The sequence below is a fragment of the Erpetoichthys calabaricus genome, chromosome 16 (genome assembly GCF_900747795.2).
Source record: "Erpetoichthys calabaricus chromosome 16, fErpCal1.3, whole genome shotgun sequence".
In the NCBI taxonomy this organism is placed as follows: domain Eukaryota; kingdom Metazoa; phylum Chordata; class Cladistia; order Polypteriformes; family Polypteridae; genus Erpetoichthys; species Erpetoichthys calabaricus.
The window spans coordinates 63,874,078-63,900,731 of NC_041409.2; the positions used below are offsets into that span (position 1 = coordinate 63,874,078).

A 26,654-nucleotide genomic window follows, 5' to 3' on the forward strand; every position below is an offset into this window, starting at 1 on the left:
TAAGGTGCTAATAAATCTTTGAGGTACAATACTCCCCCCCAGGCTAAAGCGGTATCTTTCGAAAAGAATTTACTCCGGGAGCAATAAAGGATCTTGCCGATCACGCAAAACCCTCTCTATATGAAATTCTGATTCTTATAATTTGCACACCAATATCAATCGGTCGCTCATTCATGAATGGCGAAGCCATGACTGAACGAATTCCATGCACGGACACTAATTAAGTATTTGAGCTAATCCTTGTTTACATCGAACAAACCTGCTCTGAGCAGGTTTGAGGATTTGGATGTGCTGCTATGACAACACATCCAGAAAGAGTTTAGAAAAACCGACAGATCCAGAATCATGCCAAATCATCAACAATTACATCCAGCTAAACGAGTAATCCATGTACGAAAAATACCCCCCAGTTCTTATTATGGAGCCCCATATGATTTTTCAGGCATACAGTTAATGATCTGTAAGTGAACTGTACTCTCCTCTTCCGAATTAGAAGAGGAACTTGTTTGAAGACAGTTTGAAAAAAACAGTTCTTTTAAGGAGTCCTGAAATTAGTTTCAAACACAGGAGAACTTAAGGGAATGGATTTATGGAATTTTCTCAAAGAACATGATATTCTGGAGTCAGTGGTGGGAATGTTAATAGAAGAAATGATAAGTTTAAAATGTAGTTGATAAGGGCACTGAACAGCGTAGAATAGACTGAAACTATTAGTTGGCTGTACTCTTCCGGTTCTGATTCATTAAACTGCATACCAGGAAAAATAAGTCGCTACTGAAAAAAGAAAAAAAGAAAAAAAAAAACGTTCAAATAATTAATTTGAACGAGTTACTAATTCTTCAAACAATTTTTTTTCTTTTTTTTTTTCCCTAACGGAACGGATGTTTTTTTTTTGCCTGACACCTTTGTGGCTCCTTAGTTTTGTGCGTAGCCCAGTAGGAAGGAAAAATAAAAATATTTAATTCAGATGATTTTTCTCCTGCCTGACTCCTATGGGACTCTATAGGTATTATAATATATGACAATCAGAAAAATTTATTTTGCATTTTTGTGGCTGTATATTTCAAACAGATCGAGACACACTAGGGCATACATTTATTTATTTAATGGCAATAGACTACCCATGCAATTTATTTATTTAGACAGTAATATAACACTGATTTTAAAGCTTTCTAGAATTGATATTTGAATTGGTGAAGATGTATGTGGGTGAATCACCGTGTAAGAGAAGAAAAGGATGCAAAATGATGAAGCATATAATGTTATAAATGATTATTCAACAGAATTATAAATTACAAAAGTTGTTGGGGTCTTTGCATAAAACAAGGTGTTAATTATTCTCAACAGGAATACCTGAAAATTACTGACCAATGAAAATGGTTTGTTATGGTGTGTCATCAACATTCAACTCCTCCCCAAACACCCAACTGCGTAAGTTACCATCATCCAGCTCCTCTCCAAAGATCCAGCTCCTCCCCGTTCTGCAGGCTGCAGCAAGGACAGTCTCCTTTCACATGCAGTCAGAAAGAAAGAAAGATAGTGTGTGTGTGCCGTGGTGTGGTGGTTTCTCTTTTGTTTTTTTAAACTTACCATGAATTACATATTACACGTATTGCGGTGCATATGCATAACAGCTTGTCATTGTTTTTTTCTTGTATATGTATTGATTTACATTCATGTGCACAGGGATAGTGTGGTGTTCTGCTGCACTGAAGTTGGCTAACACTTTGCTTTGCGCATGTATGGATGACAAATATTTTAAACAGTTGTCTTAGTGGCATACACACAAAAGCAGACCCATCTAGGCTATGTATTTATTAATTTTAAACTTGTGGAAAATGATGGCATTAGGCCTAACCTGACTGTATTATGAAAAAGAATTGACAATCACAAAACCGTCATAAACAGATTTACTGACACCAGTACGTTTCTTCATCTAAATTCTGCCATTAGGTCTTGTGGCCAATTCATGTGCCTTTCATAGAGAAAGCAGGAATGTGATCAAGAGCAGAATGGAATATTTTCTGGGATGGAAAAATCATTTTCCAAAGAACACAACCCTTCTCATATTTGTTTTACGAGAATCACATAACCTTATACTTCTACAACTATTTTCTTAAATCAAGGTTGTACTAAAATGCATGATGTGAGCCTTTCTCTTTTGTTTTATTTAAGATGTTAGACACCTGCTTGGGGGGATGAAACTTTTCACTGTTGTGGTATAGTTTTAAAAAGAAAAAACAGACAGTAGGATGGAAAGAATGGCAACTGTTTTGAGTCTCTACTACTTACAGCATTCCAGCAGAAGTAGCTCTTGTAATGAGAAGCCAGTGCAATAGAAACAAATAATGCATGTACTTTTCAGGTATGCTGAATTGTTCTTTCTATTAAATTAAACTAAGTTTTGTACTTTTGTATTTTTATTTTAACATTTTGCGCTACTACTACTATTCCTATTACTACTTCTGCTACTAGAAATGTTTGTCAGTGCAGATGAGAGAGCTGTACATTAAGGAGTTGCTGGTTTCACAAAATGGCTTTGCAACAAAAAATATGCCCCAGATGTTTAAAATAACATTACCGTTTATAATAGAAAACTGCACAGTTCAAAACAGATGCAGCTTTAGGAGAAGTAAGTTTTGATATGACTCCATAACATTACCCATATCAGCTACAATGTAGTACCTGCCTGCTCCACTGTCATTAACAGCAAGTCATCATTTCTGCTGGACAAATATATTATGTATTTATCAGCTTTGCTTAACAGATTTGTGGAAATGCTCCAATGAATCACATTCACATGTTTGCTGTCTTTCTTATTAAAGGCGTTTAGTTTACCATCAATAACTTCTATTAGTTATTAATATTTCACATTAATCACCATTTTGACAAAACCTGAGTTTTCGCAGTTCCGATTTCACGTTTTTGAAAACATATTAATTGCAAAAACATTTAAAATGCTTAAAGTTATTGAAAAACCTAACAACAATAACTTATTTAAAAAAAATAATATTTTAACATTATATGTAGCTGGAGCACTATGAACTCTTACCCCTTGTGAAAAATAAAAGGCAGCAATACCAAGTGGCCAAAAGCAGCAGAGCATGGAGAAAATGGCGAGGCCTAAATGATCTCTTGGTGGCACTCGGATAAAGTTGTCTTCACTTTCACTGTCACTGGAGCAGTCACTCTGGAAAAAAAATGAAAAATGTTTATATAAAAATTAAATACTTAATGAATTCAATGAGCTCATTTTTGGGGTTATATGAATATGAGAAATAACAACTATGTGCTAAATGCAATTTTAAATCCTTAGATGGAGCTAACTGACCTTTCACAGCCTTACCAACAATATCTTGAAATTTGCAAAACCTGATTTTCTCCACTGGGGCATGTAAATGTCAATTCATCATTGGTTATTTTTAGGCTTACTTTTAATCTCAGTATTTTATTTTTCCATGAGCATCATTTGAGATCATATTATAGATTTCAGTAAAAAACTGTTTGGGTTGTGCTCACATTTATAATTATTTATTTTTTAAACACCCATGGTTATGTGTTATCTTTGTTTTCAAAGAACTGTTTGTTTCTCAAATGATAATGAAAATTAAAATTATTTCTCACCAAGTTCCCTTCTTTGTGATACCACACTTGTGATCACGCTCATAATATACTGTGCAAATAATATGGCTTGGTAAAGTAGAATATAGTTTTCATTAAGTTGGCTCAAAAACCACATCTGTGACATAATACATACACTCTTACATATTGTAAGCAATGGATAAGTAAACACATAAAATCTGAGTAAGTAAGGCCTTTTACTCTTAACTTAGTTTTTCCTTGCTTTGTTATTGAGAAATCATAAGTGATTAGATGTAGATGGCAGAAAAAAAGATTACAAATAGTCCATTTCATGGCAAAATCATCAGTGCAACAGGACAGAAAATTGTGGGGGCCACGGTACGCTTCATGAAGTGATAGTAACTCTGTGATCTTCTCCATATTTAGGTGCCAAAATTCATCATTATTAATCATAGTAATGACTGTGTCTTAATGGTGATATTTATTAAATATAGTGCTGATCATATCTTTCATGGCGGTAATTGTGTCGATTATGCCCAGCAGTTAGAAATTTATTGTATTCTAATTAGAACAAATACTTATTATGTAGCCCAAAGCTGAAAGCCAAGCAGCATCATGCAAACGTTGCCAGTGAATCGGCAGGGAAAAGATGTAAATCAATTGTTTTTCATCACAGCTATTAGAATGCTTATTTTATTTTGAGTGACAGAATTTAAGTAATCTAAATGCCACTCAAATTGGTATAAAATGTATCTTTAGAAACCGAGAAGCAAAGCCCTCTAAGGAGAACACATGGAGATTGAAGTTAGATATACAAACTAGCCTTTCTAGATTCTTTAGTACAATTCTGTTACTTTGTTTCACGTTAAGCAGTCCTGGATATCTCTACAACTGGGTTTTTCTAGGGCCCGAGGTATCTTTGTTTTTACATACACAACTTTTCCAATGGTACACTGAAAGATTCAAAGTACACGCACACACACAAACACACACTCCAAATGCTCCACACAACACTTTCTTTCTTTTCACTAGATGCTATGTACAAGATAATGGCAATGAAAACAAAGCAGCAAACAATCCACAAAGTGCCCAATCACATCAACAACAAGTAATGTTACAAGTTCAAAAAAATCAGCCAAAAGAGGAAAACAAATTATCACCACTGCACTGAAGGCAATTCCCCAAGTAGTCATTAAAAAACAAGACACAAAGATGCAGTGATTTACACTAGCACAGACTCACAATCAGAACTGGCTGTTTGAAGTCACCATTCAAATCTGTACCACAGAAGTAAACAAGATATCCTGAATAAAACACTTAAAAATGAATATGTTCAGAATCAAGACAAACCCAGAATCAATGAAGCACTCATGCCCTACGAGTTAATAAAGCTATCCACTGTTTTGCAGTGTTGTCCATGTCCTTTACAAATCCAAAGGCTTGCACTATCATATCTAATTTAATTATCATGTCTGAGTTGTGGAAACATTCAGTGTTAATCATAAAAGGACAGTACAATGAGAGTTTATGAAATGATGATATATTCAACATCACCACTCCTTTGATAGTGCTGCATTTTCCTTGGACAAACTGAAACAAAGGTTATAAAAGAAGTAAAACATAAGGACAAAGAGATTATCTGAAATTGTTTATTGTAACTGTAGTTTTAACTAGAGATAGAAGCCAACATCTGCATTTAAAAATATCTGAAAGTAAATAGAGTTGAACATTGCTGTTTCAACTATTTTTTTTTCTTAACAACATGCATATACTCACAGACCCTTTAATATGGGTAAAAATGATAATTATCATAAATATATATCAGTCACCATGCAAACTTGTATATAGTCAATGTATACAATGCACAAAAGGGAAAAATGTGTCCTGTAATTTAGTAAACCACTAAACACTTGCTTAAAAAACTATTGGCATTTTAAAAGGTTTATCATGGCACATATAGACAGAAAAAAGTGCAATAGCTTCCTTATTTACACTACAAAGTGACTCTTTGATATGATGCAGTGGGATATCTAAGGGTATTCCATCTGCCTGCTATTGGCCATCTATTTACAAGTAAACATCCCTAAATTAAGCCTAAAGCTATGAGTCCATGTGGGTGTTTTTATAAAACAGACAAAAATATAGGTCTCCATTTCATAATTAAAGGGATCATCTTACATTTGTGAAGTAAGCTAAAATGAAGGATGCTGTGGGACATTGTCACACAGGCCAGTTTTACCTCTGTTTGACAGAGATATGCTGCAATGGCCCTCACTGCTTATCAGAATGAGCAGGATTTCTTCAGTTTGAGGACAGCAGGGACTCGGGGGTTGATGGAGGGAGATGCATAAGGATGGCCCTACAACTTCAACAAAGGATATTCCTGACCCTGTAATTTATACCCTGGCCAAATCTGAAAGTACATTCTATCCTAGGTTTAAGAGCCTCCACTGACTAGACGGGAACTGAGCCTGGAACTGGAAGGTTTGCTGGTAGAAAGAGTTTGACAGTCAGAAGGAAGAGATGCCAGAGGTGGTATTAAAAGGTTCAAGAACTGAAAAAAATTCCTTCCTTTTTCTGCACCGTCCTGCTCTTTGTTTTTATCCATATTCTGTGGTAACTTTATATAAGATAGATAGATAGATAGATACTTTATTAATCCCAAGGGGAAATTCACATACTCCAGCAGCAACATACTGATAAAGAAACAATATTAAATTAAAGAGTGATAAAAAATGCAGGTAAAACAGACAATAACTTTGTATAATGTTAACGTTTACCCCTCCTCCCCCCGGTGGAATTGAAGAGTCGCATAGTGTGAGGGAGGAACAATCTCCTCAGTCTGTCAGTGGAGCAGGACATTGACAGCAGTCTGGCGTCCCTCTTCTTTATGCTACCTCCCCAGCACACCACCGCGCAGAAGAGGGCACTCGCCACGACCGTCTGATAGAACATCTACAGCATCTTATTGCAGATGTTGAAGGACGCCATCCTTCTAAAGAAGTATAGTCGGCTCTGTCCTCTCTTGCACAGAGCATCAGTACTGGTAGTCCAGTCCAATTTATCATCCAGCTGCACTCCCAGGCATTTATAGGCCTGCACCCTATATCTTCTATACTAATAAAAGGCAAAGCCCTCACTGACTAACTCATCACTAATTCTCCAACTTCCCGTGTAGGTAGAAGGCTGAAATTTGGCAGGCTCATTCCTTACAGCTTACTTACAAAGGTTAAGCAGGTTTCACTTTGAAATTTTACGTGTACCGGTCATAACGGTCGACAACGTCCGCTATGTTAAACTTTCTTATTTATGGCCCCATCTTCACGAAATTTGGTAGGCAGCTTCCCTGCGCTAACCGGAACCGATGTACATACTTATTTTGGTGGTATGACGCCACTGTCGGCCGCCATATTGAACTTTCCAACGGTCTTTGTTAATTATGGGCCCATCTTCAAGAAATTTGGTACGCGGGTTCCCAAAACTAACTGAATCCTACTTACATACATATATATGTCCATAGCCTGCAGCTCGGTCGCCGTGTGAGGCGGTGTTGGGTCCCCCATCCCCATGTCTCCCACGTAGTTGGCTGCCTGCCTATATAAGGCTGTCCGTCGCTCCGGTCTCTTCATTCCCTTCCTTGCTTCGCCACGGTATTCACGTCTCCCTGCTGATAACAGCAGCCTTTTTATGTAATCCATGGCTTCTCCGCTGTTTTATTGTTCGTTTATTACGATTATAGTTATTGTGTAGGTATTTTAGACTTAATTTACATTGTTCAGGTACCCATTTCCTTTATCATTCCAACCGTACCCCCATTAACATGTCCATCGAGGTGATCACCGTCGATCAAAGAACTGTCACTTACCGAGTGGTTTCCATGCCTAGAGATGGCGACTGCCTTTTCCATTCTCTGTGTTACATATTGCACGGCCATATCAGGCTCACTCTTGATATCCAGAGGAACATTGTGTCTTATGTATTGAATGACTGGGACAGGTTCAAGGTGTGGACTGATGACGGTACAGGAGATAATTATACTACACAGGAGCACTATAAGAGTGAAATGCTTAAGCCCTTCACCTATGGTTCTGCATGTGAGTTATTGGCTGGCGCTGAATTGTTCAGTTGTCGCTTTCAAGTGTACCGAAATGGCCTAGTATTTTACACCTTTGGACAACCGCCAATGCCTCTTAAACATCTTAGATTCACAGGTGACGATTTGAGTAGTGGACACTTTGATGTTTATGAATGTTTAAACTCTCAAAAGCTGGATACGAAGTTATCGATGGAACCCATTTCAATTCAAACGCCTCCAATTTCCAGTAAGGCTCTGCTTCGCAATGACAATTAATAAGTCACAGGGACAGACCCTACAAAAGGTTGGCATTGACTTGAGGCAAGATTGCTTTTCACATGACCAACTATACGTTGCATGCTCAAGAGTAAGCTCAGCACACAGCTTGGTCATATTACAACCTGAGGGCCGAACTGACAACGTGGTATGCAAAGAGATCCTTAACAAATAATTATTGGTATATTTTCGCTCAGTTTAAAAAGGTTTACTTTTCTTCTTAATAAAATTTTTAAAGCAGTACTTCACCGCTGCGAAGCGCGGGTATTTTGCTAGTATAATACAATATACCATTTGTAGAATTGCTTGTTGTCATAAATGGATTATTAGTTGGTTTCTGATATATTTGGTTTGTTTGGGTATTGTTTATTTCTTGTTTCTTTGATTTTTTTTTTTATCATTCTATGTTTTTCAGTTGGTGCTACCATTTTATGGCTATGGACAAAGTGCATTATCAGCTAACATGCCGTGCACCTGTGTGGTGCATAACGTCGGATCTATTGCACTTTAAAAGAAGGCAGCGAAGTGTCCAAATATTAAAACCTACTTTTAGTAACAACTCAAGAGTTTGAACCCTGGTTTGCATTTTAGTTTTTAATAAAAGATGTCACATGAAAAAGACTTCCCCATCTTTATTGACTAAACATTTTCATATTCCACTAAAGAAAGAAAGTAGCCTATCTCTGCCATGCTCCAAATAAATCTAGCTCATCTGAACCTCTCCCTCTGACTATATCAATTGCAACACTTATTAGTTTGGCCTCCTTGGTGTTTTTTGGGTTTTGGGATGGCACATCTTCCCCTAACCATATTATATGGCTAATCACTTGCACCTAGCCAGACTAAGAAAAGGAATTCACAGGACAGGGTTGTGTAAGACACCATGGACCTTACACATTTGTTTGCTTCCTCTAGAGTTGTGAGGTAGTTAATCCAGAGGAAGATCTATACCTACCGCTCTGTGCTCTGCCAACCCCATTTTACTGCCATTTAAAACAATATCTGATAGGATGAAGAACATCATCCCTAATGACCAAAACAGCAAGATTGCTGAACTTCGTGCCTTTAATAACTGTGGAGGTTCTTAATGCACCTAGCAGTTCAAGCAGCCTGCATTAAATAGGGTTTGTTCTTTTGGAACCCAGGCCCTTTTCCAGGTTCTGTGTTTATTTTTACAATGTACAGTACACCATTACTATAAAAAATGTGAATTAACTAATGGTAAATGTTGTGGATGCTTCTTAGTAGAGCGTTAATTTCAAAGGTATAAACATTTTTACTATGTAAATCATGTCATAAATAAGACAATTAGAAAAGAAAGACAATGAAATATCCACATATCAATGCAAACTTACTATTTAATAAATTAATGCATTATTTATTCCAGCACGACTTTGTGCCATGTATGTCATACCAGCTTGTCGGTGGTATTTCAGACTTTGTACGGATTATACAGTAAGTACAACATTGAGAATATTTCTAAGCATCACTGACAACACAAATTATTCAGCTAATGGCTTATTAGAGACACACTCAACCTGTTTAATTGAAATTTTTGCATAATCCAAAAAGTGCTTATTTAGAATATGTTTTTCTGCTTAAGGTGCTTAAATGAGGAAAACATCTTAAGTAAAGGTAAATAAGTAACAACTGAAACGCATAACATACATTAAATAAATAAATAAATAAATAAATAAAAGAGTTAGATTTATTTGTTTGTTTGTTTTTGCTTCAAAGCTGCACCCTTGTCATTTCAGATCTCTTCTTGAGATACTAATGTTATTGATCTAATTCCTTTTCACTAATGTTCAACAGTAGCACTAACAAGCAGCTAAAAACTTGCAGATTGCACAGTGTCCAAATTCAAGAATATGTAGTGTGAAGGAATTCTCACAACCAACAAAATGACACAATACTAATTAATATTTATAACCTCATACAGAAAAAAGGCATGGAGTGCTTATTTCAAAAATTAAATTTAAATTAGTCTCATAATTATTTGAGGTGATGCTCTGTGTAATCATCTTTGTTCATACTGTTCAAATCCTTTGAGCAGAGAATTAGAAGAATATCAAACATTCAGCCAGAAAGAAGCAGCATCTTAGCAACTCCTGATAAGAAGAAAGAGGCGTGGGTGTTTTTTGTCGTGCTGTGCACCCTGCAGCAGGGCTGATTTCCTGCTAATCTTTCACACTAGGTAGTTTACATTTTCTCTTGTGTTGAAAGGGCCAGAGTTGCTCAGTTTTCTCACTGCCATTGATCTTTGAATTAATAACTACTGTGCATGTGTGTAATTACAGATAGAACAAGCCACCACAATTAATGAACAACATTTCTGACATTCTACAACCTAATCCCTGAAAAAATAACTGGTCTACAGCACGTGATAAACGCATCACAAGTCAAACTCCTATTTTATTATTTCACTTATAATCAAAACAGGAAGTCAGTAGCTGGAGCTGACTTTAAAGTTTTTCTGGTATTATTAAATACTTAAACAATTTCAATTGACTAGCATGCATATTGTCACATGGACATCAAATCATTGTGATCTTGTTGCGATTACATTTTTAAAACATACAGAAAACAGAAATGTCCAAGGACGAGAGTATATTACATAGTGTCTGTTAAGTATAAAAACAAAAAAAACAGGACTTTTCATGTATAATTTCAGTACTAGTACATGACTTCTCTTTGCAGACAATGCTTTTCAAATTGATATTTGAAGGCAGGATCTCATTGGTTTCATATGTACTCATATGTCAGATACATTTTTCCTTTATATACTTTGCTTACCATTCTTTCCTAGGCATTGAGGATACCTTTTCTAACTTTCTTTGTTTTTTATTTGAAAAGTGGTACTACTTATAAAAATGTAATTCCATAGTATCATAATGCTAATCAGAACAATAATAATTAGCTAATTTAAAAATATACAAAATTGTCAATACTAAATTGGAATGTCATTGATTGACATGGATAAACTGAATATTACTAAGTAATTTAGCATTGTTATTAACCTGGCTAGCACTGTTGCTACAGAAGTTCTACGCTCAAGGTTTGAGACCTGGATAAGATTGTGTGGAGTGTGCATGTTTGCCTCATACCGGCATCAAATTTTCTTTAGTTGTTCCTCCAACAAACATAAAGACTGAAGTTGTGCATGTCTTACGATGGCCTGGCAATCTTTAAAGGGTTGCTTTCTGCCTTATGCCCAGTTTTGCTGGGCTAGGACATGTCCACTTGTGACCTTGAATTGCATTACATGGGATTGAAAATGTGTGTTTGTATGTGCAGTATACACGTAATTAAATTTACAGATGGCTATTACAGCATTTGATCAATTTTAATGAAAATATGCCATTCAGAAAAACAAAGATCATCCGATTGTATTCACCTAATTTCTCCAAAATAACACCAACTAAAGTTTTGAATCTCCAAAAAAATACTACTGTCTACCACACTGCTAGGTAATTTATTCTACTTGTGTACTGTTCTCTGTGTAAAGAAAAGCTTTATAATGTTTGTGCAATAATTATCCTTTTAAAGTTTCCAACTAGGTGTCTTAGGACTTCTTCAAGAACTCACTTTCAAGTAATAACTGGGATCTGCCATATTAACTCCCCTTAAAACTTTCAGCACTTGTGTTATGTCGTCTCTTAATTTCTGTCTCCTTCAACTAAAAAAAGGTTCAACTCCTTCTACCTTTTCTTGTAGTTCATACCTTGTACTGGAGGAATCAGTTTTCTACTTGACTGATCCAGCACTGCTATATATTTTTTGTAATTTGGACACCAAAACTGGACTAGTATTCCAGATAAGATCTCACAAACATGACCTCCTTTGAGCTTTACCCCACCTATCAGCTTATGTAACCCAACATCCAATTAGCTTTCTTACTTCTTTCTATCCACTGTCTGGCTAGCCTACTATGACTCTCAGATTCTTCTCATAAGGTGTAATTTTACGATTCAAACCTACTACTGTGCATTCAAATCTAACTTTTTTAATTCCTACATGTAATGTGCCCCTTTAGATAACCTGCCTGAATAAAAAAAAAGAATTTGTATCAAGAATTGCCAATACTAATGCGTTAAATGTTTCCAGAAGAAGTGAAGCATTCTTAAGCACTAGCCATCCTCCTACAGCTGTTTGTTTTAAAACATACAGATAAATATCCCTTAAACTGTTAGTTTTACTGAGACATTTCTTTTCTACACAAGGCTCTGCAATCTTCCACTCGCAGGATGACTGAATTTGACAAGGGAAGGGGCCTATAATTGTACATACTGTATAATATGAGCCTGGATATTTTTGCTTAAAGTTTTGGTGAAAGTCAGAGATGCCCCACCTTCATAGCACTACTTTTGAATCTCTAAGTAACAAAGCACAGTTATGGACAATTTACTGGAGAAAATAAGAGCAAAAGGTTCTCCAGCATACTGAAGAGATGATGCTCTGTAGTGGATCTCTTACAAAATCTCTAAACTTCAAAATGTATAATTGATAGTGGATGGATACTGAAAAAAAAAATCATGGTTTTACATGAACGTAAGCCATAAGTACAGCATACCTCCATATAATGGTCTAAAAATGAAAGGTTTTCTTATACTGCAGCATGCAAATTTACAAAATAAAGTGTTACAGTTATTCAAAACATCAAAGATGAATTACAGCGCAATTTATTTTTTCTCCTTGAAAGGCACACATACTGTACAACCTCTCCCACTGGTCCAATACAGATAGATAAGACAGTATTTTATTGAATCCTGAATGGATTTTTTTTTATTTATCAACAAAAACAACATAGTTAATTGAGCACTTTTTCAAAGCTCCTATTTTTATTCAGTAGATTTCTATTTATTTAATTAAATCCTTCTTTAAGATTACAGGTGGTGCTGTATATATATTTACTATCAATAAGAAACAACCTCTCTTGAGACCAAGTGATAAGGATGATTATCTTGACTTTCAGCTCTCTTAAGCTAGGGCAGTTGGTTTCTTGTGTGTATTATCATGACTCCATTGGGACACAAACAAAAGCTAACAGGGGACACAAAACATGCACTGCAGAGTTGCCAGAACTGCACCTGTGACAGGGAGATCTGCTAAAAGGAAAATGAAGCTAAATGTCAGGCGTTAATTGATCAAATAAGAAATGAAGTACAAAAATATTTGGTAAAAATTTCAAACAGTGCACAATCGTATAGTCAAACAGTTGAAAAAAACAATAGCAATAGTGGAGATGTAGCCAAAAGTCAGATGATTTTTTTACTAGAAATGACCAGACTCACTAATAATCTAACCACTGTGTAGACCAGCTTTTATAGTCATTGAATATGGACTCCAAGCTCTAACGCTTATTTCCAGTCCTTCATGTGACTACACACCTGTGACAGCACATGTTGACTATGTGACAATTATCTCTCTGTGACGGCATAGCATGGCAGTAATCTTTGATTCCTAGAGCAATATAAGATCATAAGCCAACAAATAAAAAACTAAAAATAAATAATAAAACGGAAAAAAAACAGCACAAAATATGCTCAAGTGGTAATCAGATACCTGTACAGGCAGCACTCGGCGATGTACAGCACCTGCCAGCTGCGCACTTACATGTACATCACACTATCACTCATTTCCTCATTCACTGAAATATTTACTATTTGGCACATGCATAATATAAAAAGACTTAACATGTGGAAGACAATTTCATTCAGACAGATATATGAAAAAACAACATGCTATAAAAACATTTTATTTATTACTTGTAATTTTTTCTTTTCTTCATTGACATTGTCAATATTATTTCAATGAGAAAGAGATATCTTATTTTTTAAACAATGTTGGGAAGAAAACCACTCTCCAGAAAATATTGTTTTTGTCTATCTGTGTTAGACCATGAAATAATATGATTTAAAACTGTACATCATACCTAATTCTTGAATCGTTGATTATTTAACATATATCCAGTATTAGACCCAAGATGTAATCAAGCACTAGTCTGTTTATTTTTACTTTTCTTTCAAATGAATGAAGTGTCAACAGATTTTCATCCATTTAGTTTAGGAGCCATCCCAGGTATAACAACACTCATCAGTGATCAATTTAATATACTATAAATCTGTTTTGTTAAATTGGTAGTTTATCATTTAATTTGGTTCTACTTGATTAACCCCGTAATGACTAATATTTCACAATTGCTTAGATATGACTCTAACTGAAACAGGAAAAACCTCCATATACTTAATGGGCTCAATGTGACACTTTCAAAATCTAAGATCAATTTTCTTAGGCACATTTCATCTTTGTCCAGATCTTAGACTTTTAAGAGTTTTTTTGTTCTACTCTTTGCTTCTTATCTACTTATCTATGTTCTGCTAGAGATGCATAAAGGTAAGAGACAGAAATGAAAAAGAGATGGAAGAGCCAATAATCAGAGTCAAAGTAACTAGCAGCACTCAATACTAAAGTCAAATCTACCAAAAGAACTAAGCCCAATATGCAAACTATAAATCAAATTGAAAAAGGACATGAAAAGGTCATAACACTTTAGTCAACTACAGCAATAACACTATGAAAATGTTTGTGTTTGTTATCCAGGATCTTGAACAATCACGAAATGTGTGACACTGACCTTTACACTATTGCAAATGTCATGTAATGTCCCAACTTCCAGGTACTACATGCTAGGAATGCTACACATATAGAAAAAAAATGGCAGCACCCATGATAAACTACGACAAGACATGAAATAATTCCAAGATTAGTAAAATGGTTTTAAATTAAAAAATAATGGCAGGATAAGATTCTTCATAGCTCAAACCCCATAATAGGAAGAATAAACTAAAGAAAATTGCATGAATCAAATCCTGAAAAAATAGTTCAAATTCATGATAGTCTACTGGTTTAAACAGTGCAAGAATAATCAAAACTAATATTAAAACATATCATGAGAGATACATCTATATATTATAATTGCATTGTTGTACTTTAACATTTTTAAAGGATTAAAAATAATGCAATCAAAATAACAAATGAAATATCACATTAAAGTGCTTACTGAAAATTTCTGAAAAATTTCTGACACCTAGAGGAATCACTCATTAAACAGCCACCCAATTTTAGGAAAACCAAATAAATAACTAAAAAATAATGTCCAATTTGAGACTGAAATCTCAACAGGTCCCAGATATTCAGCAATTGCCATTTGTTAGCCATCATTTAGTCAACAGCAACATACTGTAATTGGACAAACAGGTTTAGAAATGTATTTATGGATCTATAAAGATGTCATTGCTTGTAAAAACCTAATAGTATTTACATTTTAAACATCTTTTGTTCATTAATTTTCTTATTATTGCAGCCTGTTCATGATCTGATAAGTTTCAGGTAAGAAAGGCAGACGTTTCAAGATAAAGTAGCTAATCATGGAACTAGTGAATAGTGACATGCTGATTAGTACACACAAGTAGGAATTACGCTGTACTAAGTACACATATCAGTAATGACCCTGTAGAACTATAATTGTAACTTACTTTCTGAAATATAGTTCATCAATTAAGTTTTAGTATAAAGGAAAAACAATATATGAAAAAAGACTTACTGTATATACTGTAAAACACAAGGTGCTTCAAAACCATAGTGCCACGAGAAAGTACTTTTCTTCATGGTCTTGTGGTCACAAATTACATGGTATATTTTTTGATTAGAACTAACTTTTAATATCTGTAAATGATTATATATTGTAAGCTTTTAGGCAATACCTAACATGTATATTTGATTTTTGCCATTTATATAGAAGTATATGCTCTACACTGCTTATATTTTCCATTTCAATTGACTATTGGACAAAAAAAAAGCCATATAAAATTGATATTTGACATTTAATCTACATATTTAACATGCAAATGAGACATTTTTCACATAAAATATATATACATTTGCTATTCACACCAAACATTTGACAAATAAGGATGACATTCACCACACACATTTGATATTTGCACTTTTGCACAGAAAAAAACACAGATTTGAAAAGAGAGAACATTTTTACATTTGACATCCTCTAAATGTACAATAAATGTCACAACAAAATGATGAATACTATTTTATGAAAGGCACCCCACAGGCTTTAGAGCTTTAATTGCTCCCCCATATAGCAGACTTTGATTGTGACATCACAGCAGAATTACAGCTGTTAAACTCTCTCATTACTATTTTTATTCATGCGCTAAACAATACAGTTTCCTAGGGAAAAGAATGCAGAGAAATATTCTCTCCATACTCTCTGGCATATTTTTTACATTTGTGTATACCTTAATTTTGCAGCAGCACACATTTTATCAGGAAGCAAATTTTCCTCAATCTCTTTGTTTTGGTTTCCTTCTGGTACCAGTCTAACAGTATCATAACAAACGTTATTTACCTAAAATGTTCTTACCAAAGGGAAATTAAACAACTCAGTCATCTAGGTAAATATACAGCTAAAATCTGGCCAACATTTCCAAATAAATATTTTGCTTAATGTGCGTACATTTAAGCATTTTCTACCCTGTTTATGTCCACAGAAAGCCAGTGCCTTTATTGACAATTTTGGAGGCAAGGAAGACACAAACCCTGGACAGGGCAAAATGAAAAATGACAATATGTCAACTAACTATATAAAAATAATGACTGTAAAATACCAGTCTTATGAAGGGTACTCAAGTATTTAAGACTGACACAAAGATCCATTCAAAGTAGATAAGCTGTACCACAAATTGTGTCTACATTACACTGTCATGATTTGTGCAGCGAGTTTGATTACTCATGTGCCCATTCCCCACTTTAACCTTCAGCTTTTCCATTTCTAAAAAGCAGGTATCCAGCACCTGTTTAAGTACCAGCAGAGCATACCCTGGATATACATAGACACAATGGTTAAAATATTGACACACCAGGCAAACTGACAGCAGGTAATTAGAATGTAAGAAGAAACTAGATTTCACAGAATAAATTCACTCTGTGTTTATATAAATGTTTAAGAAATAGTACTCAGTTGATTGCGTGTATGTAAATTTTGCACAAATAGCCAGTGCTGATACCTTAATCAAGTAAATATTGGAAGTAAACCAAAAAAATTCAATGCCAATGTCAGTGGGGAGTCATGCAGTTTAAGATGCAATGAATAATTATTGTGTATAAATACCCTAAGGACTTGGACTCTGCTTTCTTCACTAGCCAACATTTTTAGGTGGGTTCAGCTAACTACATCTCCCTTGACTTTGAATTATTTCAAATACAGAAAATACATATGATTATGAAAATATAAATCATTCATCAATCCATTCATCCACTTTCAAAATCTTTCAGTCTAGCAGAGAGATGGAGCCTATCATGGCAGCATAGGATGCAAGACAAAAAGCATCACTGGACTGAGGGTCAGGTTTATTGCACACTAGTCTTGATCAGTGTATTACGCCAAAGCAAAACCTTTAAGGAGCCTGACGCATAAACGCAGGAGACTCAATAAAATAATAATAAAAGATTTATTACTATTTACGAAACGTTTCTATCTTTTTGATAGCAGAAAAAGTGCAAAGCAGCTGCACAGATAGTTTGGAGAGCCTTCGACACAACTTCAAAAAATTGAATGAGCCAGTGGCTTCAATCATGATACACAACTTTGAATTGTTCACCTATAAAAGACCTACGTATTTTTTCTGACTTTTGACTACGATTTCGGTATTTCCACATTGTTTTGACAAAATATATGATTGCGCATCTCTGACTGCATTCTTTCTTCTTTGATCTCACAGAGGAACGGTGGTGCAGTGCCGCACAACTCAGGTCACCACAATAATAGCTCCAGTATAGTTGGCATGCATATCCCTAATCCTTAGGGACACTTTAAAGATGATTGCTCCATTACGATCCAGTCAAATCTAGTTTAGTTAGTCCATCCCCACTAACTTTAATGCATTTTGCCAGGTCCAGCGATATTCATGAACCCTTCTGTGATTTCTCAAACTGAAGATGAACCAGTTTACTCATCACTATTGCACACTAAGGCCAAACCCATATTCACTTATGACAAGTCAATTTAAATTTTAAACTGCAATAATTTTTTGAAAAGTGATAAATATTTTAATTCAGTTTGTACTTGTAAAGTATATTTTCTTTCAAGTCCAGCCTATACTGCACAAGTAAAATTCAAAATTACTTTCATAGAAAGAAAATTCATAGACCAATATTAATATGACTATGCCTAATAACTTTCAATCTCAAAAAATATCTAATAATAATTTTATAATGCTATCTCCAAGAAATCTGTATTCATTTTTAAATTGATTATTAATATCAATTAATAGACATGTTTTATTACAGATCTAGGAATTTATTCACAGCTACTAACATATTTCATTTCACAGTCAGCTTTACAGAATTGCACACACAAATAACATGAGCTATTACAAGCACCCATCACTGAACAACAGACTTGCAACTGGATTCCCTGGTAACTGTTTTCCTTAAGCTGTAGTTTTAAGCCCTCAATCATCATTTTGCCAGTATTAATGAAAAAAAACAAGAATTGACAAAGTGAACTCAAAAACACATCTTTAGTCATCAAGCGTCTCACAACTGACTGTGACAGTGACTACGAGCACAGAATACTTTTGACAGCTTCTGTTTGCAAGGAGGAACTGGCACCCACTCAGGACCTCTACACAGATACTTCAACTGTCAGTTCATATTTGACAGGAATTATAATATAACATTACATTACCATGTATGTTATGTACTAAGGATCTGATTGCTGTTCTATCTTCACCCTCAGTTCCAGCTTTTAGTCTGATTATAATCTGCTCTAAATATAAATCAGCTCACCTTGACTAGTCACTGCTTTCCATTTCATTCTCCCCTGTTACCCCCCATATCAGTGTTGTCAGTTTTCTGAAGTGATTTGTGACTCCTGCAAACAGCACCTGGGTTATTATTCAGAAAGGCTGCAATCAGAGGTGTAAGAGACTATCCTGGCATTTTGCCTTTTGCAGTTAACACTGACAGCAGTATCTCACTATAATGCCAAATCACTGCAAGACAATGAATACATAAATAAAGAATTGATTATTTCAGATAGCATTCATTTGTACACATGCAAGCATCTCTTTATTTTAGTAAAGCATTTTATTATGTATGGAGTTTGCCCAACCAGTCTACATATGTTTTGTGGACTTGGAAAAGGCATTCGACCGTGTCCCTCGGGGAATCCTGTGGGGGGTACTTCGAGAGTATGGGGTACCGGCCCCCCTGATAAGGGCTGTTCGGTCCCTGTACGATCGGTGCCAGAGCTTGGTCCGCATTGCCGGTAGTAAGTCGAACCCGTTTCCAGTGAGAGTTGGACTCCGCCAGGGCTGCCCTTTGTCACCGATTCTGTTTATAACTTTTATGGACAGAATTTCTAGGCGCAGCCAGGGCGTTGAGGGGGTCCGGTTTGGTGGGCTCAGGATTGGGTCACTGCTTTTTGCAGATGATGTTGTCCTGTTTGCTTCATCAGGCCGTGATCTTCAGCTCTCTCTGGATCGGTTCGCAGCCGAGTGTGAAGCGGCTGGGATGAGAATCAGCACCTCCAAATCCGAGACCATGGTCCTCAGTCGGAAAAGGGTGGAGTGCCCTCTCAGGGTTGGTAGCGAGATCCTGCCCCAAGTGGAGGAGTTCAAGTATCTTGGGGTCTTGTTCACGAGTGAGGGAAGAATGGAGCGTGAGATCGACAGGCGGATCGGTGCGGCATCTGCAGTAATGCGGGCGCTGCATCGGTCGGCCGTGGTGAAAAAGGAGCTGAGCCGCAAGGCGAAGCTCTCAATTTACCAGTCGATCTACGTTCCTACCCTCACCTATGGTCATGAGCTATGGGTAGTGACCGAAAGAACGAGATCGCGAATACAAGCGGCTGAAATGAGTTTCCTCCGCAGGGTGTCTGGGCTTTCCCTTAAAGATAGGGTGAGAAGCTCAGTCATCCGGGAGGGGCTCAGAGTACAGCCGCTGCTCCTCCGCATCGAGAGGAGTCAGATGAGGTGGCTCGGGCATCTGATCAGGATGCCTCCTGGACGCCTCCCTGGTGAGGTGTTCCGGGCACGTCTAACCGGGAGGAGGCCCCGGGGAAGACCCAGGACACGCTGGAGGGACTATGTCTCTCGGCTGGCCTGGGAACGCCTTGGGATTCCCCCGGAAGAGCTAGAAGAAGTGGCCGGGGAGAGGGAAATCTGGGCATCTCTGCTCAAGCTGCTGCCCCCGCGACCCGACCTCGGATAAGCGGGAGACAATGGATGGATGGATGGATGGATTTTATTATATAAATGTAATTTCTGTCACTTTGAAAAGGTTGTTATGTATAGACTTCTTATGCATGGTGTTTGTATTAATTATCCTACTCACTGTACAATTGGAATTAGAAAAAATCGGCATGGAATGGTCCTCACAATACCTCCATGTAAGCTTTACTTTAGTGATATCACAAGAAATCACTCAACGGAAGACTTTACAATACAATACAAACAATTGCACTGTATATTATACAATGTAGTACATTAACATATAATATTTATTATGTACACACTTAAATGAAGAGTAAAATGAACAGGTAATTGAATAAGGTAAACACCTGCAATAATATTTAATTTGAAACTAAACACATTAGGTGAGTGAAATGAAGTAAACAAGCTACGTAGACAGACAGACTGGTACAGGAGTGCCATAATACCTCTATGCACATCGTCCTTAACAGATCTACTGTAGGTGTGTATTTGTGTTTGTTTACATTCATTTCTTTCTCTTTATCATCCAACATGTGCTCAGGTAGGGCAAACAATCTGTCAGCTATCTTCAATTTAAAAAAATTCTTGTTTGAGTGTGTATGTGTCCCTATGTGCACTTGTGTATGCCCCCATGTGTGTTTATATGTATGTTTAAATAAATATGTATCTCACAAACTACTTGAGCAAATATGTTACAAATCAATAGGCCTGATCCCATGACAAATGGAGCAAATGCAAAAATCCTGACTAAATTAAGCAATTCCAGAGAAAGCTATCATTGGACATAGGTCAAACTGTTTTTGAAGAAAATAGTGATAAGTATATTTTAGCATTAGTTAAGTTAGCATTGTACACATGGTTTCTCAGCATTCACGGCAGATAGCTCAGAAATTGCTCATTATAAATTTATGCGTCTTTTCTAAGATGTAGTCATCCAGGAACTCTGCACAATGCCAAAAACACTAAATTTTTCCAACAAAAATTTTGGATTTTAAAACGTGAAAATCTATTTTGATTTTCTGTGGACACACACATACACATACCAAGCTAAAATCAACTTTTCTCAATGCTTTGAGCATCACACAATCAGAATTTGCTCATTTAGTAGACTTGTTTCTTGGTTTGCTGAATGCACCCAAGTGGTCACAATATGCAAACAGCTCTAATGTTTCCTGATCTTAAGTCACACTGGGCAAAGGCAATTGTCAAATTAATGATTAGAATATCAAACATTTATTTTCTAGCATACATTAAAGCTGTTACGCCTACATTTACTTTATTTAGGTTTTCATCTAGGATATCTCTGTACATTGCTGCAGTCATCTTTCCCTTTATCCTGACTAGTCTCCCAGTTCCTGCCACTGAAAAACATCCCCACAGCATGATGCTGCCACCACCATGCTTCACTGTAGGGATGATGCCAGGTTTCCTCCAAACGTGACGCCTGGCATTCACACCAAAGAGTTCAATCTTTGTCTCATCAGACCAGAGAATTTTCTTTCTGATGGTCTGAGAGTCCTTCAGGTGCCTTTTGGTAAACTCCAGGCGGGCTGCCATGTGCCTTTTACTAAGGAGTGGCTTCCGTCTGGCCACTCTACCATACAGGCCTGATTGGTGGATTGCTGCAGAGATGGTTGTCCTTCTGGAAGGTTCTCCTCTCTCCACAGAGGACCTCTGGAGCTCTGACAGAGTGATCATTGGGTTCCTGGTCACCTCCCTGACTAAGGCCCTTCTCCCCCGATCGCTCAGTTTAGATGGCCGGCCTGCTCTAGGAAGAGTCCTGGTGGTTTCAAACTTTTTCCACTTACGGATGATGGAGGCCACTGTGCTCATTGGGACCTTCAAAGCTGCAGAAATTTTTCTGTAACCTTCCCCAGATTTGTGCTTGGTTTGTGCTCTGACATGAACTGTCAACTGTGGGACCTTATATAGACAGGTGTGTGCCTTTCCAAATCATGTCTAATCAACTGAGTTTACCACAAGGTGGACTCCAATTAAGCTGCAGAAACATCTCAAGGATGATCAGAGGAAACAGGATGCACCTGAGCTCAATTTTGAGCTTCATGGCAAAGGCTGTGAATACTTATGTACATGTGCTTTCTCAATGTTTTTATTTTTAATAAATTTGCAAAAATCTCAAATAAACATTTTTCATGTTGTCATTATGAGGTGTTGTGTGTAGAATTCTGAGGAAAAAAATGAATTTAATCCATTTTGGAATAAGGCTGTAACATAACAAAATGTGGAAAAAGTGATGCGCTGTGAATACTTTCCGGATGCACTGTAAGTGTTCCCTTAGCAGTCACACAGATAAAATTGGAAAATATGCTCAAAAGCTTTAATTAAATATATTATTTGTCCTCAGGTCACTATTTTTTGAACAATGTATTTATTTTGGACATATTTATCATTTATATTTTAAACTGTAGGGTCATCAATAAAGAAGACACTTCTGCTGCAGTCAGCGGCAAAGATATTGTATGTTTGTCAACTACTGCAAATGTAGAGAAAAACTTCACTTTAAATACCATTTTTCCAGGTTAGCTGGTAGCTGATAAAGGTGATTATAGATTCTAATTATTATTATATTTTTTTTGTTATTGATTTGTTTTGTTTAGACTTTTGGAAAAGGCACAGATAACAGTCACAATTTTTAGGAGTAACAGGTCCAAGATCATCAAGTGTGTTAGGCACTCTACCAAACAGAGGCTTTTAATTAGGTAATCCTAGAGATGCAGAAGGGTTTTGTTTCCTTTGTTTATATTCTACTTTGCCAACCCTTTTGAAAATCACCTTCTTTATGTCTTATATTTTGCTAAAAAAGACACCCTTTCTTTTTGTAAGTTTGACCTTTTTGGTGGTGATTGAAGACTGCTTATTGTTGTCCCCCCTCCCTCTCTTTTGTTGTCTTTAAACATATGTGTAGGCAAAGTGGAGGCAAAGAGATGAAGAATCAAGAAGGTCCAACTCTAGTAGTAGTTATGCCTTAAAACCTAAAACCTTAAAAATCATATTTTGGTTCATCCCCTGTTCTCATCCTAATGGTAAAATTGTTCTGGCCGTGCATTTTTGGACTACTTACCCTGGCTATGGTTCGGTGGTCAAGAGCCACTGCTAAGTTTCCTGTGTAGCATAAACTGAACCTTTGCAGGTCCCCTATTTGAACATTTAAAATAACTTGTGAGACTGAAAGCATACAAAAAGGTATGCAGTCTGAAATGTTTATGCACCACAGAACCTAATTCCTTAAAGAGATACGACACATACAGGGTGGTGCAGGGAAACAGGAAATTTTCAATTGACGTTCAATGCACGAATAAACACATTACAAAATACATTTAATGATGACATGTATTGTACAGGATATGCAATTAATGATGGTAATCAATATTCATTCAATATTCATATGTTTTGAAGAAAACATAATGAAAGTGTTGTCCATTTCTGAGAGCCTGTTGTGGAAATTTTGCATTGTTCAACATAACATGTCAAAATTTCCTCTTCAATCCTCTGTTAGTTCAGCAATGGTTGCATAATGTGTGCGGTACACTTGGCTTTTAAGATATCCCTACAGAAAAAAATCACAAACAGTGAAATCTGGGGATCTCGGAGGCCATGGAATGTCACCGTTGTGTGAAATGATGCGCCTTCCAAACAATCATCAAATAGCTGCCATCAATTTTCGGGCAGTATGCGAAGTGGCTCCACCTGGGGACTTCTTTTTTAAGGCTGAACCTGTTTCTTCGAAATTAGACACCCATGAGCAAAAGGGTCACGATCATGATGTCCTAACTGGTAATGACGCTGCAGTCACACTATCACCATTCTTATAAAAGGCTTGGAGTGTACCACTCCACTTCCCCATTATAACTAAAGGTAAGGGGTTCTAAACAACGTTGCATTGGTCCCAAACAACTGTTTACGCCCCAGGGTTGGCAACACCTAGTTATATAAATATGTATTAGTAATATATGTATAAAAGGCACCATAACGGACTGTATCATCTTAAAAAATTCTAGCAATGTACACAAAGGTCAAATAAAATTTGCAAGCAGGATGGAATCTATACACCCTTTGTATGCAGAGTCATGCAGAGATTACTATCATGTACTATAACAAATGTAACTCTTTTTTAAAATGCTCTAACTGCATGTCTACTAAGCTATATCACTTGTAAATCACTGAGCCAAACTGCAGCATAACGCCAGGATATTACTTGTACCTGAAATGTGAGTACTAGTGAAGCATTACTTTAACATTGCAGCATAAATCTTTAACAACAAAGGATTATGACTTACTATGTAGGATATTGTCATGTACTAAATTAACGTATCAGCAAAGATCACTTTCAAAATGAGCTAAACAGGGCATTATATTCCAAGTTTTTCTCAGCATACAGAGAGACTCATTAGGGGTAATATGGATAGGTCAGTTCAGGGACAATGAATACCACAATGTCTTTCAAGAGAGGTAATCTTTAACGTAAGAAATATGCTATTATAGGACTGCGCTGGCAGTGTCACATTCTCCTTATTATAGAACAATACATATTTCTGCCAGAGGGCAAATAAAGAAGTTTTCAGTTCCTTAAGAAAGCAACACCCAGCTAGCCTATCATTCCTATGTGCATGAAATATGCTTTGTTAAACGCTCGTGCACTTAAGGTCTTGGATAAAACCTCTTAAAATATATGGCTCACATTTGCAGTATCTGCCAGCCCTTGACATATATTTTCAGGAGACAGCAATCACCATTTTACCATTAATTTCAAAGAACAGGAAGAAACCAATGTAATGGTCTAAGTTTCCCCATCTAAATTCTTTGCTGAACTTGTGCTGCACTTAAAATAAGGGTAAACTATATTGCAATGATAACTGAATCAAGTGGTACAGGACCTACCAAGTGTTAAACTCCAGAGAAAAACAAAGCACTGAATGTATAAGAAAGGGGGAAAGAAAAAAAAGCTAAACCACATATCGTCCAAGTTAAGCTAACAGCTAATCTGGAAGGTAGCAAGGAGTGAGCTACTCTTATAAAACACTCAAAAACACCATTGGATGAAGGATGGTAAATAACTAAAGGCCAGTGGAATGGACAGATGAACATGGCTCTGAAAACTGGTATGCTGAGAATCCAAAAAGATGTGTAATTGTTAACAAGTAATGTTTTCTTTAATTATTTGTTGTTGTAATAATATTAGGTGTTGCCTGAACTTGTTCTGACGTTTTTTTGAATATGTAGATTCTAAATACAGTGGATTCAGAAATTATTCAGACCCCTTCTGAATTAGTTGATTTTTTAAACTCCTATTTTCATTTACCACAATTGAATTGTGAGTGCAACCATTTTGAACACTTAGTGTATTGGAAGTTACCACTTGATCGTGATTGTTGTTGTCAGTGATGTCATCATACCTTCCGTTATAAATAGTGGTGGCTGGCGTGTTCTATATTCCTCAATGGATACCCTTATTGAAACAAATCTCAGCAGTATTCATTTTCAAAGAGATTAGTTTCAGGATGTGTTTTCTTTATAAACACTCCTTTTGTCTTGGACCTTTGAAATTGTTATACTCCCTTCATTAAGAGACTTCAGTGTTATTTTGATTTTCTGGATTTTGACTTTGTGTGTCCCTGAATACGAGCTTTCCTTGCCCTTTACTGATCATCTCCTAGTTATTTTTCTTGTGCGTAATCACTGGTCTGCACCTCCTTGCAAAAAAAAATTGATGTACTTTAAATATTTAAAAATGTAGGTGTGTTGAATGCATTTCTGTAATTGGAATTTCTCTACTACAAATTGTTCCCACAAAATACTGGATTCAGTGACAAATGAAGTTTTGAAGAAAACTGTAAATTTTTTAAAAATGAGTTATTTGCTCAAAATATAATGGTAAAATAACAAAAAACAAAGCTTTTAATATTTTATAGAATTTAATACAGATAACAAAAACAGCCTAACAAGAACAAAGGAACACAAAAGGGTTACCTCAAAGGTGGGAAGACAGTTAAGACACAACATTTGCAAGCTTTTCTTTTTCTTAGAATATCTGCAACCTCGGACGAACACATGGCATTAGTAGTGACCTTTTATCCCATTGCAAAAGTAACATCATGTACTACGAATATCTGTTTTGTTTCTAAGACAACAGTTTAACAAAAAGATGCACAAAATAATTTTAACAATCTTAAATGCAAACTGAAAGTTGAAACTAATGTTATACTCAGATTCTCTAATATTCAAAACCGAAAACGAGTGCACAAAACCTATAAAATATAAGATAAATTGTATATAAAAGGCCTTACTTATAGGGCTCCCACACTTAGAAATGATCTGCCTGATGGGATAAGGTATAACCTATTGAGCTCAGTATTTAAATACAGGTTTAATATTCATTATATTAGTATAGCACATTCTAAATAGAG

At 36.1% G+C, this 26,654-nt stretch overlaps 1 protein-coding gene across 2 annotated transcripts in view; it reads right to left on the bottom strand.

Annotated features, from left to right (window-relative positions):
- Nucleotides 1-26,654, bottom strand: part of syndig1l (synapse differentiation inducing 1-like) — a 145,325-nt gene that overhangs the window by 34,177 nt on the left and 84,494 nt on the right. For both annotated transcript variants that reach the window (XM_028792952.2, XM_028792951.2), the window contains exon 3: nt 3,053-3,190. In XM_028792952.2, the coding sequence (XP_028648785.1) occupies nt 3,053-3,190 (138 nt within the window). The remainder of the gene's footprint in view (nt 1-3,052; nt 3,191-26,654) is intronic.